Source organism: Fukomys damarensis, unplaced genomic scaffold, assembly GCF_012274545.1.
Source record: "Fukomys damarensis isolate Sample0158 unplaced genomic scaffold, DMR_v1.0_HiC HiC_scaffold_23, whole genome shotgun sequence".
NCBI lineage: Eukaryota > Metazoa > Chordata > Mammalia > Rodentia > Bathyergidae > Fukomys > Fukomys damarensis.
Window position 1 is genome coordinate 30,795,529 of NW_022900935.1, and position 23,064 is coordinate 30,818,592.

At 34.9% G+C, this 23,064-nt stretch overlaps 1 protein-coding gene across 10 annotated transcripts in view; it reads right to left on the minus strand.

Moving 5' to 3' along the window:
* Positions 1-23,064, minus strand: part of Tut4 (terminal uridylyl transferase 4) — a 94,652-nt gene that overhangs the window by 37,185 nt on the left and 34,403 nt on the right. For 9 of the 10 annotated variants that reach the window (XM_010610328.3, XM_033767364.1, XM_010610329.3 and 6 more), the window contains exons 7-13: positions 20,597-20,648; positions 17,449-17,518; positions 15,945-16,071; positions 7,199-7,318; positions 6,819-7,031; positions 3,232-3,406; positions 1,904-2,601 (exon numbers count right to left, since the gene is read on the minus strand). In XM_010610328.3, coding sequence (XP_010608630.1) covers positions 1,904-2,601; positions 3,232-3,406; positions 6,819-7,031; positions 7,199-7,318; positions 15,945-16,071; positions 17,449-17,518; positions 20,597-20,648 — 1,455 coding nt within the window. The remainder of the gene's footprint in view (positions 1-1,903; positions 2,602-3,231; positions 3,407-6,818; positions 7,032-7,198; positions 7,319-15,944; positions 16,072-17,448; positions 17,519-20,596; positions 20,649-23,064) is intronic. The other variant, XM_010610336.3, reaches the window with a different exon arrangement.

A 23,064-nucleotide genomic window follows, 5' to 3' on the forward strand; every position in this document is an offset into this window, starting at 1 on the left:
GGTTCATACCTCTAATCCCAGCACTTTGTGAGGTTGAGACAGGAGGATGACCAGTTCAAACACAGCATGGGCAACATAGTTACTTAATGACACTCTGTGGCAAATTTTTCAAAAAGGGCTGAGGATATACAGCTGAGTGTGAAAGCTATATAGCTTGGTGAAAAGGTCAAGGGGAGGCCATGGGAGTGGATGGGGAACAGGAAGGGGAAGCGAGAGGAGGGAAATAGAGAAGAAAGGGGGGAGGGGAAGGGAATTGGAAGATGGTGGACAAGGGTCAGGGAAAGAAAAAGGAAGGAAAGAGGGAAAACGGGAGGGAGGGAGGGACAGTGAGAGATGGGGGAGCACCATAGGAATTTCTATCCACTTTTCAAAGTATTCATTTTTATGACCTATATAGAAGGGAAACTTAAAGTTATATGCATTTAACTAGTAAAAATAAAACTAGAAAAACAGCACCACCTTGCCTGGCTAACTCTTATTAACAAAGCAGTTATTGCTTATAGTCTTCTTCTTAGGGTGTTTTTCTACAATGTAAAGGGTTAAAGTTCAAACTATTCCACTTTTTTTAGTTTGTTCGTTTTTTGGGTTTTTTTGTTTTTTTGTTTTTTTTTTTCTGAGAAAGTGTCTCACTTTGTAGTGCAGGCTGGCCTTGAACTCACTATGTAACCCAGGCTGATCTTGAACTCATGGCAATCCTCCTGTCTCAGCCTCCCTTTCCAGAGTTCTATGATTATTGGTGTGTACCACTGTGCCTGGCTATATACCTTTTTAAATACCAATTATATTACAACAAAACAGGTCTTTAAAAATAAATACATTAAAATTTTTAAAGCTTGTCAATAATTACTACTAAAAGAACAGATCTGGATGGTTGTACAGTTTTCTTGGGTTTTTTTGTTTTATTAATATCCTACTGGTTGACACATGACACCCATTTTTTTCATTCTGCATGCTGATGATATTTCAGTTATGTGCATTGCACCGAAAGCAATGTAACTTAGCTATATATATTTAAGTGCTTGGGATCAAACCCAGGGACTACATCACCAACCCTTTTTCTTTTTGAGACAGGGTCCCACTGCATTGCCCAGGCAAGATTCAAACTTATAATCCACCTGCCTCAGACTCCCTCAGAGCTGGAATTACAGGCATGCATTACCCTGCCCAACTAAATCTTATTATCAAAGCAGTTACTGCTTATTTTCTGTTCATTGGAGTATTTTCTACAATATAAAGTTAGAAGTTCGAACTATTTCACTTTAAAAGTAGAAAAATTAGGATTCTTATCATTTATGAGATAATATGAAATCCAAACAAGCTCCATGGCAGAATCTGATTCCTCCCTTTTTGTTCCTAATCTTAATTTCCCTCAACTACTTTTAGAATATTTATATTACCCCGATCCCATCCCCCAAAAATCCTTAAAATAGGGCACTCATTAGAATTTAAAACTTAGTTATTCAAGAAAAATACACACATACATATACACATATATATACACACACATACAAGACTTAAAATACAAGCTAAATTTGCTAAATTGATTTTCATAAAACATTGAATGAATCCTTTCGTGTATGAAAAAGAAAAAGAAACCAACTAGTAGTAAGGTGCTAAAAACTTCTGGTATACACTATCTGTTTATTTTTTAGGTACTGGGCATCAAACTCAGGACCTTATGCTTGAGAGGCAGGCAGCAGCACCACTGAGCTAAACCTCCAGCCCCTGGTATTTATTTAAAGACAGCTATAGGAAAAATTCAAAAAGTAAAAAACAACTATACATAAAAAAAATTACTTTAAATCAAGTCACACAATTAAAGCTATTTTTACACTTCTAAATCTGAAAACTATGAATGGTCAAAGAAATCAGAAAATCTTATAGTTTACAAACTGGATCCTACCTTGCCAGAGGTTAAAATAAACTTATCAAACACATAATATAATTCCTGGGAGAGTAAGTTATCATCATCATTAAGGTCAGAAGCAACTTCTGTAGCTTTGCAGTTGCAAGAGGTAGCAGATGTGTCGATGCACATAATCTGGTGTGAATTCTCTATTTCTAAATTTGACCTGCAGTCTGTTCCAGCAGACTCATCTGGATCAGGGGATTTGACGCAATTACACTGGCCAAGATCCTTCTCAAAACAAGTTTCTGAAGGCCCTAAACCATCAACTTTCTCAACTGATTTTGGCTCTAATTCAGTGCCTTCATTGATAATAGAGAGAGATGAAGATTCCTGTCCAGTGTCAGCCAAACCTTGTTCATTTACCAACAAATGGTCATTGTCAATAATACATCTCTGTGATGTACATCCCATGTCACCATGCTTATCAGATTGACCTCTTTCTGTATTTGTTTTTTCTGTGCTTTCCCCAAGTAGAACAGAACAGCTGGTTGCCACACTGTCAGACTTCACTGGTTTCTTATTGCTTATTTTCCCCTTCTCTTTTTTCTTGAAGTGCACTGTAGACTTATTTCCACCCTTCCTCTGAGGACAGGCAAAATAACGATAAGCTGCCCTGAATCTCTCCACAACATATTCGTAAACAAGCTGGCTGTTTAAGCTCCGTGCAACATTCCTCTTGACTGAAAATGGATCTAGTAAAAAAAAAAAAAAAAAAAAAAAAAGGGAAAGAAACAGTCAATAACTAAGTCTCTATCAATAAACTACATTTTTAAATTAACAGAAGTGTATCTTAATTGTTAGACTGGTAGCAAAATATATTTTCTCTAAGTTTTTCTAACCTAGGTTTCCAATGATAGTTCCTGAAAACCAAGTAAGGAAACATCTTTACCTTTGTTTCTTCCATAAAATAACAAGGAAAAAAGAGAGAACATGGTAATAATATAACTTTTAAGAGAATAGGTGAGGAAGCTAGGGCCCTAATTATAGTTTCAGTGATGAAATTACTGGAGAAAAAAAGCTATGCTACTGTGCCTCCTTACAGACTGCTACCAAATGAAAACCTTCAAACTCCAGGACCTAATAATTTCCATCGCTTGTCATAGTATAATTAATATTCTTGGACTAAGAACTGGAACCTTGTTTGTCAACATCAATTGTTCTCCTTTATGTCTTTCTTTTGAGATAGTGTATCGCTTATTCGTCCAGAGTGGCCTCAAATCTTTTATTTAGATTAGCCTAGGGATACAATTTATAACATTATTATATGATAAGTGGTGCACACACAGAAATAAATAGTCTCCAAATGAAATATAGCATCCTACCTTCAATGGCTATTCGTCTTTTTGGCCAGTTTTTGTTCTCTCGTGTTAAAATATCTTGTATTCGTACACATATGACATACTCCTCCAAAGCAAAATCCAGTGTGTAAAATTTTAGCAGCTCTAGCCATAACTGTCCCAGAGATACCTGATTTGGTGTTTCCAATGTTAAAGGAGACTGGAAAAAAAAAAACTTTTCATTTATGCTTCATAAAACTACAATCAATGAATTTTCAGTTTGAAAGGGCTTAGAAATTACATGTTCAAAAACTGAGACATGAAGGAGTAATTTACCAAAAAGTAGTTGGTGTGAATCCCAGTTTACTAACTCCTAGAAATTGTGTTCTATTAAAGCAATGATTTTCAACTTTGACTGCACATTAGAATCACTGGATTAAAGTACACTAATACTTCAATTCTATACCACTCCCACTTTCCATACCCCTCCTAAGAATCTGATTTAACTGACCTGGAATAGACTACTCATTGGGATTTTTAAAGCTTCTTAAAGTGTCTCACATGGAAAATCAAAGTTGCAAACCACTGGAAAAGAGATACTATACCTCCTTAATTACTTTTAAAATCCAAATAAATATCCTCATTTTCAAAAAATGCCTTTATTCACAAACATTTCTTCAGAACCTACTATGTCTTTGGCACAATACTGGGGATATCATAAAAGAACGAGAGCTCACACTTATATATATAATGCTTACCATGCACTATTCACTTTTCTAAGAGCAACATATATATTAACAATTCTATGAAGTAGATACTGTGAAGCAAGAATGTGACTCAAGAACCCGTCTAGTGGGTCCATATTGTGAATCACTACACTATACTGACACTCAAATAAAGTAAGATCCTACTTCATAGACTGTTAGGACAAGAAGTAATTTAACCATTACAGTAAAGGCTACATGCTAAATATAGGACTGTAAATCAGAGGGGTCATAATAGAAGAGGTAATACCTGAATTCCAAAGCAATTAGCTAGATGAAGATATCTAAAAGTGACCACTATACAGCCTAAGGGCACGAAACAGATATACATACATTCAATACTACAATTCTCATTGAGTGCCTACTATGTACCTGGCAGTGTGCTGGCACTTTGGATAGATCTTTGGCAAAAAGTAAAGACCCCTGCCTTCACGAAGCTTATTTTCTAGGGGAAAAAAAAAAAAAAAGAGAGAGAGAAGCACAGAAGCACACTTACTAAGTAAATAACATACTAATTTAGAAGACCTAAGTGCTGTGGAGGAAAAAAGATAAACAGTATGACAATATGGCAACAGGAAAAGGTTAAACTGAAGGTGTTAAACTGCAAGGTTAAGAATAAGATTTATTGGGCCAGGGATTTAACTCAGTGGTTCCTCCTGCCTTGCAAGTTCAAGGTCCCAAGTTTGATCCCCAGTACAAAAAAAAAAAAGTAAGATATGTTGAGAAGGGGTAAACTGAAAAAAAGGAAAAGTGTTCTAGCAACAGTAAAAGACAAAGCAGATGGTGGCTAGCTGAAAAAGAAAACCATGAAAGCTAGTGTGATAGAAGACGAATAGATGAAGAGGAAAACAAAGAGCTAAGGCCAGTTAAGGACAGACTGCCTTTCATTATAAATGAAATGAGAGTGCTCACTCCAGTAGCACATATACTAAATGAAATTAGAAGCAACCAGTTTGTTCTGCTGATAACAGATTAAGGGGCAAGGACAAATGCAGGAAAATTTATTAGGAGACAATGAGAGTAATTCAGGTCAGAAATGATGGTGGCTAAGACCAGCATGGTAGCAGTGGACATGGTGAGAGATGATCAGCGTCCCTGACAGACTCGATATGAGGCATGAAATCTAAAGAACAGTTGGAGCAACTTTGAGGTTTTCAACTCAGCAAGTGAGACAGACATCAACTGAGGTGGGACTGTGTGTGAAACAACCTAAAGGGAACCCAAAATTCAGCATGGACAATGTAGTTCAAAACATCTCACCAGGCACTAGTGGAATACACAATTATGGAGTCTAAGAGAGGTTTGATGGAGATTTAAGTTGAAGAGTCATTATCATACAGATGGCACTTAAAATCTAAAAACTACCACAGGAGTAAAACAAAAAGCTATGTAGCACTTCAATATTATGGGAGGAAAGGAAAAAAGAAATCAGTAGAGAAGAGTGAGAAGCTATGTGGGTGCTGCCTTGGAAGTGAAATGTTTCCAAGAAGGAAGTAATCCATTGGCAAATGTATCTGATTAAGTCAAAAAGGATAAAAACTGAGAAATTATCATTGGGTTTAGCAATCTGGAGGTTACTGACATTTGATGATGTAAGTTTTGGAAGATTGATAGTGTGATTTAGGGGGACACAGAAAAATTAGTAACTGAATTATACTCAATTCTTTCAAGAAGCTTTACTACAAAGGAGAGTAAAGAAATAGCTGCGAGAGGGACTGGTGCCAAGATTGTTTTGTTTTGGTTTGGTTTTTTGTAGTAGTGGGGATTGGGCCCAGGACTACACTATGTCCCCAACCATTTATATTTATATTTATATTTTGAGATAGGATCTTATTAAGCTGATAAATTACCCAGACTAGTATCAAATTTCTGTCTTCCTACTCAGCCTCCCAGAGTGCTGGAATTACAACTATGTATCACTGTGCCTGGTTAAGATTTTTCTTTTAAATGGGAGAAATGAAAGTAGGTTTTATTCAATAAAGAATGAAAAATTGAAAAAAAAGAAAAGAAAAATTGCCAATTTAGTAGAGAAAGAAAAGAACTGCTGGAGTAATATTCTGGAATACAGAAGAAGGGGCAGTATAAACTACACAAATAGAGAAAATAACTGGATTAAAACATGAGCAGTTCCTTTATGAAGGCAGGTAGCAAGGTAAAGTGTGAGTGCACAGGAGAGCAGATGATGAAGTTCTCTTTTGATTGCTTTGGTTTTCTCATTGAAGTAAAAACCAAGATTATTAGATGAGAGTACTTGTAGTTTGAGGAGACAGTAGACAGTGATCTAGGGAAGTAGGAGAGATGGAGTAAAGACATATATACTCAGGGCAATACAAATAATTCAATATAGTTACAGCAATGGTTTCAGAAATTTTAAAATTTCTATAATGCCACAAGATTCTGGAGGACATGACCCATGTACATTCATCTTTGGTTTGTTAACACTCAAAATAATGCCTGGCACATAGACGGTCCTTAATAAATAAATATTAAATAATTAAATAAGCAAGCCACCCCCTCATAGAGCAAAGGGCCTTCACTTCTTCATGTAAATTGGCAACATAATCCCCATATGCTAAAGCTTTAGTCAGAGCCTAACTCCTAAAGAAAATTTCTTTTAGATGAAACAAGATACAAATAATTATCTTGACATGATTCAAATACAAGTCTTCCAAAGTGAAATAAAAATTAAGAGAATCTCAGTATTGAAAAACTAAACCAGATCAACCCCTCACTTTATAGATGAGGAAAATGAGGCCAAGAGGCTTACTCAAAGTCAGTGAATCTACAATTAAAAAGCTTCAATTGAAGGTATCACAAATTCTACAGATAGAAAGGCCAAAAACAAAAACAAAAACAAAAAAAGCTTACTTTGCCATGTTTTTCCTTCATGGCATTACTTTGGTTGTCTGTTTCTGTCTTCTTGGTATCATCTTTTGGTTGGTCTGCCTTAGCTTTGTTTTCCTCAGAAATTGAGTTTTTCTCAGTTGCACTACTTGACTTATATTCCCACTTCACAAACTTCTCTTCTACTATGCCCTTCAGCTGAAAGTCATCCATTCTTTTTGGGTCAAAGCCTTCAATCTATATAAAAAGGCATTCCAAATTGGTAGTGGAAAAATTATTAAAAAAAAAAAAAGATGTACAAACAGACAAACCAGAATTCCAGCTTAAAATATTTGAGCAGAGCATTCTACAAGAGCAAACTACAAATACTTGCATGCACAGACATATCACAAACACATACTTACCCAACTTCCAAGTAAGCAAGGAAGAACAGGGGGTTTTCTTTGTTGTAGGAAAAACATCGCCATTAAAGCAAAACAGTAAGAAGGGATTCCACCATCAGTTTGGGAGTCAATATAGCACAACTGCAAAATCAAGGGAAAAAAAGTACTAGCATTTAGCTTTCCTCAATTAAAATTAGCTTCTTTTTTCTACCTTAACCACTGTAACAATTACAAACAATGAAAAACATAAAGGAATAACCTGAAATCTCATTAGCCTGAAATAGTAACTTTTAACGTGTTGATGACCAATTATTCATTTCTTACTTTGTGAACATAAATATACACACATATTTCAGTTGAATAAAATCATACTTTACATAGTAGGGCTTTTACCGAGGACACCTTTTTAAAATGTCTTTTGTTTAATCTCCCTCTATGTTTGCCTTGATATTAACCTTCTATGTACTCTTCCATGCCTTTTCCTATACTCAATCATATACAAATTACACCCCCCACACACACACACGCTATTTTTATATACAGGGAGAATTTTTTGCTTTGCCCAAACAATATACTATAGGTATTTCCCTGTATATTATTAACAATGCATCAACAAAGTCTGAGTCAACACAAATCTGACACATTCTTTCAATTGATTATGTTGTAGTTTATGATAAGGTTGGTTACTCAACAGTTCCTCTACTCAGTGACATTCATACTTTGTTCTCAATCTATGCCACTTCAAACAGTGCTGTGATATTTTACTCTTATACATATTTCCCCAAGTACTAGTGCAGTGGACCCTCAAATTACAACTGGACTGACATATGAAAAACTTGGGTTATTAGGTTGAAGGATGATTTATCCACCTCTTCTTATCTATAGCGAGTACCCAGGTAAACATCCAGATCTCAGCTGTATTGACTTACAATCAACTTGAGTTACAACCAGCCCTCAGGAACCAATCGAGTTCATAGTCAAGGGTCCACTGTACTTATTTCTATTGGATGTTTCCAGGAATGTATTTGCTAAATTTTAAAATATGTAATACATCTTAATTCTATACTGTAGGATTACTTTCCAAAGGTCACTAAAAGAAGTTTTATTTTCCATTAATATAAGTGTAAACATATCCCTTCCAATAAAAGGTATTTTCACTTAAAAAACTGTCAACAGGATAAATGAGATATAATAGTTATAATTATTTCAATTTGCCCCAATGAGGTTGTACAATTTTTGTTTATTAACCATTTAGATTTACTCTTTTCTGAACTGCTTTTTAAATCTTTTGCCAGTTTTTCTTTTTCACATATGACTTATCAATTTATATGAGTTTGTTTTTACTTACAGATGATAACTTTGTAATGAGCTACAGCCCCAGTCCTTTTTTATTTTTTATTTTGCACAGGGGTCTCACTAAGTCACTAAGTTGCCTGCTGCGCTACAACTTGTTATTCTGCCTCTGCCTTTCAGTGTTGGGACTTTGGGGCAGCACTGAACAGCTGGCCAATAATAACCTTTTTTATCTTACAAACTCATTTGAAAAATGACATTTTTCCTAATCTGCTATTTTTCTTCTCACATTGTTTGTGGTATAGCTTCTAGGTATCCTATCATAGTAAAAAGCTCTCCTTAACCCATAGCTTACAAACCAACATTACTTTCTTCCAGAATGATATACTTATGGTTGCAACCATTATTAAGCCACAACTTTTTCACTGAAGTAAATTATTTTCTTTCATATATCAAAATCTTATATAAAAAAAAAGTTGGTGAGATGAGGCCTCATCTTCAAAGTCAGATCTTTTTCTTAAAAAAAAATCTTATATGCAAAAGGATTACTTCAAGGTATTCTATTCTGTCTCACAGATTTTTCTATTACTATGTCAATATTATACTCTTTACCAAAAAGGTTTTATAATAGTAAAGTGGCCGGCCCCCTTTCACCTTTCTCTTTCTAAATTCTTTTGGCTAATCTTAAATATTTATCCTCACCCACACAGTCTTTAAGACTATTTTACTTTATATTTTTAAAACTACAAAAAATTTCAACTGGAATATGCATATGGTAATTAAGAAAATTTTACATTTTAGGTCTATAAAGTATCGTGATATTTTTACATTTTCTAAAAATTTAGTTATCAGTTACTCACTTTCTCTTAACGCTCACATATAATTTATTCGCAATTTGTACTTCCAAAATTCTGTCCCTATCTTTGCTTCATACGCACTCTAACCTTGGGTAAAGCATTATTACTTCTAGTTAATGTAACAAAAGATGTTCTCTACTGAACTCTATTTCTACTCTTTACTCTAGAGCAATCTTTAAAAATGTATATCACATAAAATTATGTATTGATTTTTACTCTTTCTTACATCTTATTGCCATTAAGTACAGAATTTTCACTCAGGTATTATGTCTGACCTCATCTCCAATTTTCATCCTCATGCACTTCATTCCAGCCACTTTTGACTTTCTTTTTGCTCCTTGCAACCACCTCATTCTTAAGAGAGTTTGTATTAGCTACCCATGAGATGTTATTCCATCAGATTTCCATGTAGCTTGCTACTGCTGGTCTGCATGTTTCAATACTTCCAAGGAGCTTTCCTTTACCATCCAGTTTAATGTCACTTTTCTATTCATATTCTCATATTCTCTCCCTACCCCATCATTTTTGCTGGTCCTGGGGACTGAACTACATCTCCAGCCCCTTTTTAAAATTTTGAGACTGTGTCTCACTAAGTTGCTAACTTGCCCAGGCTAGTCTTGAACTTGCAATCTGCCTGCCTCAGTCTTCCAGAACGAAAGCAGGACTTCGTATGTCATGTTAGGTGTTTCAATCACCTAGAACAATGTCTTAGCATGTGGACATTTGTGACAGTAACCTTGATTGTCAACTTGACTGGACTGATGCATGCCTAGATTAGTAAAGCACACTTCTGGGTGGATCACAGTTATAGATGTAAACTTGGGGGCTGCTTGGCAACTGAGTTGAGCAGTTTTCCTCCACCAACACTTCCACCATGATGTTTCGGACTTGGACTGAAACTTCTAAAATTGTAAGTCAAAAAAATTTCTTACCCTTTAAATTCAGTGTCAGACATCTTATTCCAGCAATGAAAAACTGACTCATTCAGAATACTGGCACCAGAGAAATGGAATCAGTTATATCAATACCTGACCTTGTAGTTCAGAAGCCTTTGGGAATGGTTTGTGAAAGGAAGAGTTTGGAAGGTTTGGAGATGCAGGCTAGAAAACCCCCAGAATGCTGTAAGCAAAGACAGAGGGCAATTCTGATGGGAGCTGAGAAAACCAGATTGCTGATAGGAAAGTAGACTGTGCTCATGAGTGTTCAGGTAGGAACAAGGAACCTATTGGTGTCTTAGTCACCTTTCTTGTCACTGGGACAAAATACCCAATGCCTGCATCTTAAAGGAGAAGAGGTTTACATTGGCTCACATTTCAGAAGTTTCAGTCCACACATGGTATGTGGCACAGTAGAAGGGCATGGACAGAGGAAAGCTACTAGGATCATGGTAGCCAGGAAAGAGAGAGTGAAGGGAAGATCCCAGGAAGGAGATATACTCTTGTAGTACACACTCCCAGTGACCTGCCGTTTCCAACCAAGCCTTCCTTCCTAACAAAACATTAGTTGTACTCATCAGTGGACTAATCTTGTAGTGTCCTCATGATCCAATCATCTCCCAAAAGCCACTCCTGTGAGCACATGAAGCTTTGAGAAGACATTCAGATATAACCTCTAATAATTGGGAGCTGGACTAGTAGTCATGCAAGAAACATTTTGATTAAAAAATTTGTTTATATTTCAACCTGCCCTAAAAGTCTGTGTGGGACTGATTTCAAAGACAACAAATTAACTGGTCTGGTAGAGAAATTTTAAGGCAATCCAATGTTCAATCCATGGTATGGGTACTAATGGCTGCATTTGGACAGGTTTACAGTGTGAATCAGGAGCTGAGCAAAACAAAACAAAGAACAGAAAAGAAAGATTTGAAAACTTGAGAGTTTGGAAAGAAGTATGTGTGAAGCTAGGGCCAAAGAATGTGTGAACTGCTTGCTGAAGAGATTAGCACCATGAAGAAGAAGCCAAAAGCCAGGCATGGCAACGCTCGCTTAGTCTGCTCTCTTATAGTTTCAGCACTCTAGGAAGCTGAGGTAGAAGGATCACAAATTCAAGCCCAGGTACCACGTAGGGCAATATGGTACTTAAGGAGATCTTCTCAAAATAATTCCTGCCCACTCCCCCCAAAAAGGGGTTTGGGATATAACTCAGTGCAAAGACCCTGGGTTCAATCCCTGGTACCAAAGGGTATGGCGGGGGAGACAATAGAAAAAAAAATCCCTTGAAAGCACCTCAGAAGTTGGTCAAACTTTACCATGGCAGGCTAAGGATATAAATCCTTCCAAGGAGTTCTGAGGAAGGACTTAATACATTTTCAGCTATATGTATTCAAGACAATTATGTAATCATGTCACAAAATGCATCTGGATAGTGACATTATGGCCTTGTTTACTGTCTCTATTTGGAGATTAAATATGGTTTAAGGAGATATGCAGTTATGCTTGAACTTCAAATTGACAAGGAGTAGAAGAGTAACGATTAATCTTGACTGTCAACTAGACTGGCTTAACACCAAGGAGTTAGTAAAGCAGACTTCTGGGTGGGTCATCAGGGCCTGACCTTCACTGACTATATCTGGTCCCTGACTCCCTCCTTTATGGCTCTTCCCCTGTTCTTCCCAGATGTCATGAGTTGAGCAGCTTTTCTCCACCATGCCCTGTGGCTGTGATGTTTCTGCCTTGGAGGCAGCTGACCATGGAACTTCTGAAACTGTTAAGACAAAAGAAACCTCTCCTCCTTTAAATTATACGTGTCTGGCTCTTGCCACAAGAACTAAAAAGTAATTAATACAGCATTTAATAAATATTTACTAAATGGATGAATTGCTTTAGGATTTCATTTGCACCTTTCAATTATGTAATTTTCTTCCTGTAATTTGGGGGGGGGGTACCAGGGATCAAATGCTAAACTTTAGGGTAGCCAGGCAAGCTGCAACACCACTAAGCGAAATTCCCAGCTCTTTCCTGTACTTTTCTTATTAAATGTATTCCTTAGTATAGTTTCTGTTGCTATTGTGAAGGTAATTATTTTTCTTTATTTCCATTATACCAAGTAATTTACTTATTTGGGGCTTTTAAAAACAGATCTCACTATGCAGTTTAGACTGGTCTTGAACTCACAGCAATCCTCTTGCCTCAGCCTCTTGAGTGCTAGGATTACAGGCGTAATCCAATGTACATAGCTCCCCACGTTTTTTTGGTTTTTTTGGTACTGGGGATTGAACTCAGGAGCTTGTGTTTGCCAGGCAGGCAGCAGAACCACTAACCTAAATCCCCGGCTCTCCCAAGTTTTTTTAACAACAGAAAAAGCTACTTATTTTTGAATATTCATCTTGAATTATGATGTTACCAAATTTTCTTATTGATCCTATAATCCTAGCAGGTTTTTATTAGGACTTCAATGATATAATATCACATGATGAGTCAAAATATATGACTTTTTAAAAGCTATCATTTTTCCAATATTTACATTATTTCATTTCCTTTCCTTATTCATTATCTAACATGTCCAAAATAATATAAGACATCAATATTGAACATCTCTATAAGCAAGTCCCTGTTTAGAATGGTGCTTGTTATTTTCTTTAATGGTATTTATTGTAGTTCTAGTTCTAGTTCTTTCATTTCTAGTTAATACAAAGGAGCTGAGGTTTTTCTGTTTGTTTGGCAAGAATATGCCATGTCAGCATCTATGATGGTCTTGTGCTGCATTCGTTAAGATACCAAATTAGGGCTGGGAATTTATTTAGCTCAGTGGCACTGCGCCTGCCTTGCAAGTTCAAGGTCCTGAGTTCGATCCCTGGTACCAATATTTTTAAAAAAGATACCAAAATAGGTTAACATACTTTTGATAGTACACTACTCTACAATTTCTGAAATAAACTCCACATTATCATAGCACATTAACCTTTGATATACTGATGTATTCTTCTGCCTTCTATTTGACTTAGGTTTCTGCATCTACATAAGATCAGTCCTAGTTGGGTTGATATTTTAAATTATTATTTTCTTCTTTAGGTAATAAAGATTTAGCACAGTAGCTAGAGCTGTACAATAATAACTTGGTACATTCAAGATTACAACTCAAGAAAAAAAGGGAAGGTTAAAAAAAAAAACTTGTCAAAAAGAACCTAAAATACCCCACTATAATAAATTCTTATTTATTCAAAATATTAGAACAAGATGTAAAGTGGCTACTGATTAGATGAACAGAACTCTTACAACTATGAAAAACTATCAATGTATTCTGTTAACACATCAGATATCTCACAGAGGCACAGAATCAGAGAAGTTTATTAAAGGTGCTCTTAAAACCCAATGATCTCTTTTAGACATCAGATACTGCTAAAAACACACCTGTAATTGCCAGTGCTGAGGCAGAAAGATCGCCACGAGTTCAAGGCCAGCCTGGGCTACACAGTGAATTCAAAGCCAGTCTGAGCTACACAGGAATACAAAAAAAAGACCCAGGGTCTTTTGCACTGAGTTATATCCCAAACCCCTTTTTGGGGGGAGTGGGCAGGAATTATTTTGAGAAGATCTCCTTAAGTACCATATTGCCCTACGTGGTACCTGGGCTTGAATTTGTGATCCTTCTACCTCAGCTTCCTAGAGTGCTGAAACTATAAGAGAGCAGACTAAGCGAGCGTTGCCATGCCTGGCTTTTGGAAAGAAGTATGTGTGAAGCTAGGGCCAAAGAATGTGTGAACTGCTTGCTGAAGAGATTAGCACCATGAAGAAGAAGCCAAAAGCCAGGCATGGGATTACTGGTATATATCATCATGCCTGGCTCTCTATAGCATTTTGAAAGTAATCTTCCCAGGTAGAAAAATAAAGGCACAAATATGTGATAAACCTTGCTCAAAATTATATAAAGATTTAGCAATTCCCCCTACCCCAAAGGGGAAAAAAAGGGTTGAAATTTTTTAACTGGCTTATTCATTCATTCATTCATTCGTTTGTTCACTTAGCTTATTCCATTTCATAGTATTGAATTCGTATAGTATGCTAGGCATTGTGGTAGGTTCAGAGCATGAGACAGTAAATAAGGATCACCCTCCCACAGTCTGGTTTACTGACTCCACTCACAAAAGTTTAATGGTCTCCTTTTTCAAGAAATTGGACTGATCATTCAACAAATATTTGTTGGGTACCTGTTAAGTGCTGATAAAGTAAAATAAGAGATATTGGGGCCAGCAATGAATAAATAAAACATTAAAATCTCTGCCTTTTAAGAATATATAATTTCATGGAAGAGAAGAGACTACAAACAAATATATATATGCAAGTGTTAGTAAGTGCTATAAAAAAATAAAGCAAGGTAAAGGCAAGAAGAGTGAAAGGAGATGCTATTTTAACAGGATGAAGGAAACTCTGAAAAGGTAAAATGTGAGTGGGAATGTGGATGGGGGTAAAAGGAATAATTCATTTTGCAGGCCTGGGACAAGAACACTCTAGATAAAAGGAATAATAAAAACAAAGACATGTATGTAAAGAGGCCCCAACCTGAAGCTTTCTTACTTTTCCTTTAGCCAGTTGTCCTAGTCCCAAGATTGGGGCAATCCTCTAATCAATCCAGACAAAAAGATTCCAAAAACTCAGGTAACTTTTGTTTTGATGTTATCACTCTAATCTCTAAAAGAACGATTAAAATAACCAGTAGTCTTTGTGTAAAACAAAATTTACTCATCACTAGTCTAACAAGTGATCACAAATCTTTCTAGTCATTGAGACTGTTAATGGCAATTACCACTACCTCTCCCTAACCCCACACCAAAGATATAAACACAAGGCTCAGATAACTAATCCTCAGCTATTGCCCAATCAAAACTGCTTCAGGTTGCCCATGATTAGAGGAAAAAAAAGTAATACTCAAGACATTGAAAACTATGCCAAAAGAACTTTGATTTACATATCATTTTGCAACCTTGTAACTTTAATCTAAAAAGATTAAAAACTTGAGCCTCATATATTAAAACATAAAACAGAACATTTTTATAGTAAAAACTAAAGTATAACAATAATTCTTAAAATATATAAATAAGCCTATATAGTAGAACTCCTTATCCACAGTTCAGTTTCACTTTCTATAATTTCAATTACCCACAGTCAACTCTGATCCAAACTAAAGGTTGAGAGCCACACAGCCCACGATGGCCTCTATCTTGTGATCTTCCTGCCTGGCTTCCTGAGTGAGGATCAAAGGCATGTACCACAATGCCTGTCTTAGCAGTACAAAAATATTATATCATAAATTCCAGAAGTAAACAAGTCATAAAGTTTAAATAACTTATATTAAATTATATTCTTATAATTGTATTTTATTATTGTTGCTGTAAATCTTAGTGTATCTCATTTATAATTAAACTTTACACAGATATGTACACACAGGAAAAAAAAATAATACATATCAGAGGCTCAACACTACCTAATATTTCAGGCACTTCCTGGGGAAGGAAATATTGTATGTTTATGAAATTGTTTCATGATCAGAAATCACAAATTATACCACTTTCTGTATGGCAAACATAACATTTTGTACTACATGTTACAATTCACATTATAAGGTCAGTACAAGCCTGACTTACTTTGATGCTTAGGTACTTTTTCTTTTGTTCCACTTACCTTAGCCCAGTAACGAAATGCTAAAACCAAAGGAGTAAAAACAGGTTCCATTTTGCTGAGAGCAGCAAGTAAATCAGTAGTGAGACATGCTGTATCATTTCCCGCACTCACTCTACAAAGTAAACCACTGTGAATAAGAAAGAAACCAATTTCACTGTATTAATACCTAAAAAAGCAAAATACTTCAAATTCTGTGCCTATCTTTTCTAGTCACCTTATTGTAATACCAAAAAGTTACAGTAAAAACAAATGTTTTAACAATATTAGTATGAATTGAAAATTATATATTTAAATGGTTTTAAACTTTGTGCATACTTCAGAAATAAATTTCAGTATCTAAATTCACAAGAAATGAATTTCAAAAGAAGCATTAAGAATCATTAAAATCTGATCTTTGAGATAAGCCATCAATCTCTTCAATGTCAGTACAACATACTTTCCTAGTTGACTTTGTTTTGCAAATTAAAAAAAAATGAAACACTGAACTGACTAGCTACACCTCTTCACTTTTAATTTCTCCTATCCAGACTGTATGTTATTTTCAGATTAAAGATAAAAGATTTACTTATTAACCCATGAGTCATGCTTATATCTACGTGAACATAGGTGCTACCTTAAATGAGATGACACACGTGTAATAGAAGTATTCTGGGGGCAGAGGAAGAATGAATCTAGATTGCCACACAGAGGCAATTTCACATAATGTGGTGGAAAAAAAAGTTAGAAATCAGATTGCCTCCACTCTAACTCTGGTTTTCACCTAAATGACATGAATTTGGACATATACTTAATCCCCTGTTGGTCTCAATTTTTTAATTTAGAAATTAAGAAAGCTGAATTAGATCTCCATAGACTCTTCTACCTTCGAATAAAAACACAATAATCTTAAAACGTAAGAAAAAAGATTGATAACCAATAAAAGAACAGTTTACCACTTATGTATTCTTTCCATGTCTTCTTTATTAATCTCAAATAGCTCTATTTTAATTTATTTCTCAAAGACATATTGCCCTCTTAGTTCTACATACATGACTAGAGAATTAAGATGTCTTCAACGACTCATTCAATTTCAGTAAACCAAAAACTAGATTCTAAATACTGACATCCTTAATAAGAGAGTTCTTATTTATGTGTGTATCCCTAGAGCAATATAAACCTACATATAATAAATGCTCAATACTTTGAGTTGAGTAACTGGACTTAAGGGAAAAAATGTTTTGCCTAGAGTGTCCCCGTACCTGGTTGTCTGGTAACTTTATTTCTTGTTCATATGTATTTGGTAAACTTCCTATTTTTACTTAATAGCAACTAGTATAGTCATATTAATCCAAAAAGAAATCTAAACTATTTTCTCTTTTGGAGAAGTCTACTAATTTTTTTTTTTTTTGTACTGGGGATCGAACTCAGGATCTTGCACTTGATAGGCAGGCACAGTCACTGAGCTAAATCCCCCAGCCCTGTAAATTTTTTTTTAATACTTCATTTTCTCTTCATTTTTACCAACCTTTTCCGATCTTTGCATACCACAACAGGAACTTTAGCATGAAAATCAGATTCCACATCTACATATAATACTAATAAGAGAAAAACAAAAACAAGTAAGCTAATGTCAGTATCTCTAGAGTATTTACTCTATAGTAAACAATAAGTAATAATTTTCTTCTTAAAAAAATCACTCTCATTGCTTCTGTAGGAAAATCCATTCTTCTCACTGTGAGCATGAACCCAAAAGAATCTCTTACCTCTCTTGGTGTCATCAACAAACTACAGGTACAATCACAAATGCTGTCTGAAAATTACAATTACCTTGAAAGGAAATGTCTTAACATCCTGTAAGAGGTAAAAATATTTTTAATTGCTCCATATTTCATTAACCACTCTAATAAACCTTTTTCTCATAATTACCTGGGTCAACTAGGAGACAAGGACATGCAGGCTATAAAAAGACTCACACCAGAGATAAGGTTCTGGGGTAAGAGATAATTGCTAAGCAAGTTTTCTGAATTAGAGTCATGGGAAGTCAAAAGGCTGTAAATAACTACAAAAAGGAATGCAGAGAAAGGGGGTAGGGTAATAACAGGCACAGAACCACAGGGATTGCTCCAGGTAAACAGTGAATCCACCTCCCCACCCCCAGCCATGTCAAGGGACATGGGGGTAGGGACTCCTGAAAGTTAGGAATAAAAGCACAGAGCTTCTGAACTTGAATGGACCTGTCTGCATGAATGGGCACAACTCTTGCAAGAGTATGGATCAGTCTTGCTTTAGCTGCCTCTGGAGTCCTTTTTATTTATTTATTTTTCTCTTCTTTTATTTTTTGGTCTGGATAAGTAAATTCACTTCTCACACATCCCTAAAAGTTTGAGTATTTCCAACTTCATAGACAGGGCTAGGGATTTAGCTGAGGGGTTCTGCCACCTGCCTCGCAAGCACAAAGACCAAAATTCAATCCCCAGTATCAAAAAACAAAACAAAACAAAACTTCATAGACATTGCAAAGACAGGACATCACTTATTTCTAAGGACTTATCAACTTTTCAGAGTTTAGTTCTTTTAAATTACCCAATGAAAGAGGAAACTAACTCTGCTGACCTCATTTGCTATTAAGAAATGAAAACATTGCCTAATCAAAGCTGTTAAAGACAGACTAACAGAGTGAAGCTCATTTTCTGTAACTACAAGTTAAATCCCATGCCACCAAAATCTAATTTAAATAAAGCTAAATGAATTAACATTATTTCACTTTAAATTCAAAAAAAGCTCTCAAGTAGTATTTGCTGGAATTATTTCAAAAAATGTGTTGAAGGCTTGTATGTCAGAAATGTCTTTATGCACAGGAGACAGGACAATGAGTAAGATACAAATAGCCTGATGAGGGGTTTGGAACACAAATATAGAAACAAAATCTGTAGATGGCAGGTCGCTAGATAACATGGTGACGTAAAGAAGAAATACTTTAAAATCAAATTGGGTTTTATGAATCTATAATATACAACAAGATGATCTCATGTATTTTAATAGAAAAGATATTTTAAATTATAAAGGATATTTTAAATAATCACAACAGGATTAAAAATCTAGTAAAGTGTATAAAGAGGTTAAAAAGTATGTCTACCTCTTATCTGAAATATACTTTTAAGTTTTTGTGCAATTAGAAACAAGGATTTATTAACAAAGAAACTGTATTAAAATACCTTTACAGATAAATTATACCAAACTCATTCCTTAAAACTAATTTTCCCAGAAAATGGCCCAAAAGAAGCTGAGAAATAACAGAAAGATGATAGAGCAGATACAAAGAAAAAAAGTACAGAATTGATATTGAAGCTATATAGTTTAATCCATTTTATCCTCACAGCAAGCTCATCATGAAAATACTATATTACTGCCATTTTATAGTTGATAAACAGTGTTAACTCAGAAATAATGTGCCAAAGGACACATAACCAATAACTAACAAAATTAAAATCTGTGCCTGAAAGTCTGGATCCAGATCTTGAGCTAAGCATTTATTTTGTAACAAGGAAATAGAACCCTTGGTGGGCCTGGGTTAGATCTCTAGCATAAATAAAGAAAAAAGGAAACAGAGAGGAGGGAAAAAGGAAAGGAAATAGGAGGGAATGAGAGAAAGAGGGGAATGTGAGGATGAACTAAGACATAAAAGCCAAGAAAATAAACTGACATACTGTAATATATGACCTAGAAATAATAAATACTGTAATACATGACCTAGAATTGACCTTGGGCTTTGTTTGAGACATTAGTATTTTAAAAATTTTTATTTGAAAGCATTTTTATCTATGAGAATGTCCTGTTTACAAAAGCAATCCAGACAAAGCACATCTGAAAAACTTAGTATGACTCAGGGGTTATTGTCACTTTAAGTGGGGGAAAACGTATTTAACCAGTGTATGCATAAATTTTTATTCCAAGTCTCTTCTTAACCTTCCTTTATCAACAACTTCCTAATGATTATCAGTTTTCTTTTTACATAAAAATCCCATATACAGTCGTCCCCTTAGTCACAGGAGATACTCAGACCCTCCAGTGAATATCTGAAACCATAGATAGTTTTTTTAGCTATTCATATATGCCCTTGAATTTAATTTCTAACTTATTCACAGTAAGATAGTAGCAATAATAAAATTATAAGAACATAATGTGATACAAGTCAGTGAATGTACTGTTTTCTCTGTGCATAGTTTTACCACATATTAACTCAAAATGCAGAAAGCAGAACCACAGAACATAAAACTACAAAGAGAAGACTACTGAATCCAAAGCTAATACTTTTTAAATTACCTAAAATGCATTTTTTACTATATTAACTTAATATAGTATCTTTGGCCCAACAGGTAAATTATATTGTCTGGTATATCTATTAAACAGATATATATATATACATATACATATATCTATCTATATGAAATACAATGACTCAAACATACTAACAGTTTTAATCTGAAGCAAATTTTTTTTTTTTTTTGGTGCCAGGGATGGAACTCAGGTCCTTGTGCTTGCGAGGCAGCCAGCAGAACCACTGAGCTAAATCCCCAACCCTAACAGTTTTAGTCTGGTTAGCCATATATAAACATAATGCATGTCCATTGAGAAAAACAATTTTTAAAAAAAGAATAAAATACGAAACTTACCATTTTTTTTCAAAATTCCAAGCACTTGTATTAGAAGATCTGGATGATTCATCTAAAAAATTTAAAATTAATTCAACATACTATTGTCAAAGTATAAGTAGCTGATCATTAGATAGCACTCGATTTTATTAAAGAACAACACATAAATAAAATCATGGTCTGTATTTTAAAATAATGAAATAGTGCTTTTATCTTTTACATCACAAATTTGTTTACAGAAGTAAAATATAATAAATGTAGTATTTATTATTCTAGGAACACTCCTAAAAATGGGTTATTAAACTGAGAAAAAAATTTCTAGAATTTTACAGCAAACCAAATGAAAAAGAAACAAGTCTACCAAATGTAAAAAAGTTTTGAGCTAAGAACTTTAAAGAATATACACAACTGGCATCTTGATCAAAAGACTTAGACTAAAATACTACTTTATGTTTAAAGTATACTTTGCTGCTACTTAAAATTACCTCATAATCATATTAAAGATTTCAGATCAGCAATCTAATAAAAGAAGCAAAAGATCTCTACACTGAAAACTACAGCACTCTGAAAAAAGAAATTGAAGAGGATATAACAAAATGGAAAGATATCCCCTGCTCCTGGGTAGGAAGAATCAACATAGTGAAAATGGCCATACTACCAAAACTGCTATATACATTCAATGCAATGCCAATTGAAATTCCAACACTATATTTCACAGAACTAGAAAAAAGAATCCAAAAATTCATTTGGAATCATAAGAGACCTAGAATAGCAAAAGCCATCTTAGGCAACAGACACATGGCACTGGGTATAACAATTCCCAATTTGAAACTATACTACAAAGCCACTGTGATAAAAACAGCATGGTACTGGCAAAGAAACAGGCCTGAGGATCAGTGGAACAGACTGGAAGACACAATAACAAACCCAGATGTACTCAGCTACCTCATCTTTGACAAAGGAGCTGTCCATCCTCAGTGGAGGAAAGATAGCCTCTTTAATAAATGGTGTTGGCCATGAGGCCCAACAGAGCAAAGCAAACAGGCAAGGCAAGAAATTAAAAGGAGGTGAAAAAGTAAAAAGAGTCAACAAAAGGCCAATAACATGTCAATAATAAGTCAGTACATATCAGTTATAACCAGCAATGTCAATGGCCTCAACTCACCAATCAAGAGAAATAGACTGGCAAAATGGAATAAGAAGCAAAATCCAACTATATGTTGTATACAAGAAACACACCTAGTACAAAAAGAAGCCCATAGCCTGAAAGTGAAAAGATAGAAAACAATTCTCCATGTGACAGGAGCCCAGAAAAAAACAGGGCAGCAATCTTATTTGCAGACACAGTAAATTTCAAACCAAAACTGATTCTAGTATTATTGATGTAGGATGGTACTGTATCTTACCTCTATGAATGTAAAATATTTTATACCTGCTTTACGATACATAGTAGGGACCATGCTTTATCAGGGCTACACTTAATGATACTACTCTAGAATGTTTTCTTTCCAGATGATGATTAAGATGCTAATAAAAAAAATGGTGCCAGGTACCACAACAGCAACAGAACTTTGCTGTTTTCTGGATATTATTCTTTTCTTTGTTTCTTTTTGTTTTGTTTTCCTTTGTTTTTTTTAATGGAATGTGCTGAATGTCTATAATTTTGTTCAGATGACTGCAGAACCTGGAAAAGCTGTTGCTGCTATCGATGCATTACATACTGCTATTATCAGTCTTTTTATATAAATATAAATACACACACACACACATATAAAGTGAATTTTGGGAAACTTTAACGGTGCTGCCAATTTTGCAAAAAGTCATCCCAATTTACTGTGTTGAGTTGGCATTGTACAGAAATGGTCAGCTATATTGGTCTAGAAATGTTAATTTTTTTATTTTTATTTTTTATTTTTCTTCCATGTATACAGGGGTAACACATTGTACTAAATATGTAAGGTCATATCTACGTGGGTTTGATTACAGAAACTAATAAAGTATTCTCTAAATAATGAAAAAAAAAGAATAAGGTAAGACTATAAGAGCAAGAAGCAATTTAAATATGTTCAGGGACCATTTTCATCTCCAGAATTAAGGATTATTTTAATGTTACATCATTGCCTTTTCTCTTTTACTTTCTTTTTTAGTTTTATTTTAGGGTTCCCTATTTTTAATGTTCATACAGAGATTTCTTTACCTGAAATAATGAATAGTTTCTTTGGTGTGAAAAACTATAATAGTACACAGGATCCTAATGAGACAATTAATAATGTGAAATAGGAAGTAAAGGGCTAAAGGTGTAGGGAAAGTGGGAAGGGTGGGGGAAAGGTAATAAGGGAGAGAAAAAAATATGAGAAACTGAAAAAATGGAAATAAAGTGTTTGTAAATGGGAAGGGGAGCAGGGGGTGAAGGGAGGGCAGGGACTAGGAGAAAAAATGAGAATCAAGACCTATTATGTAAAGGTACAGAATCCCAATGATGAATGTAA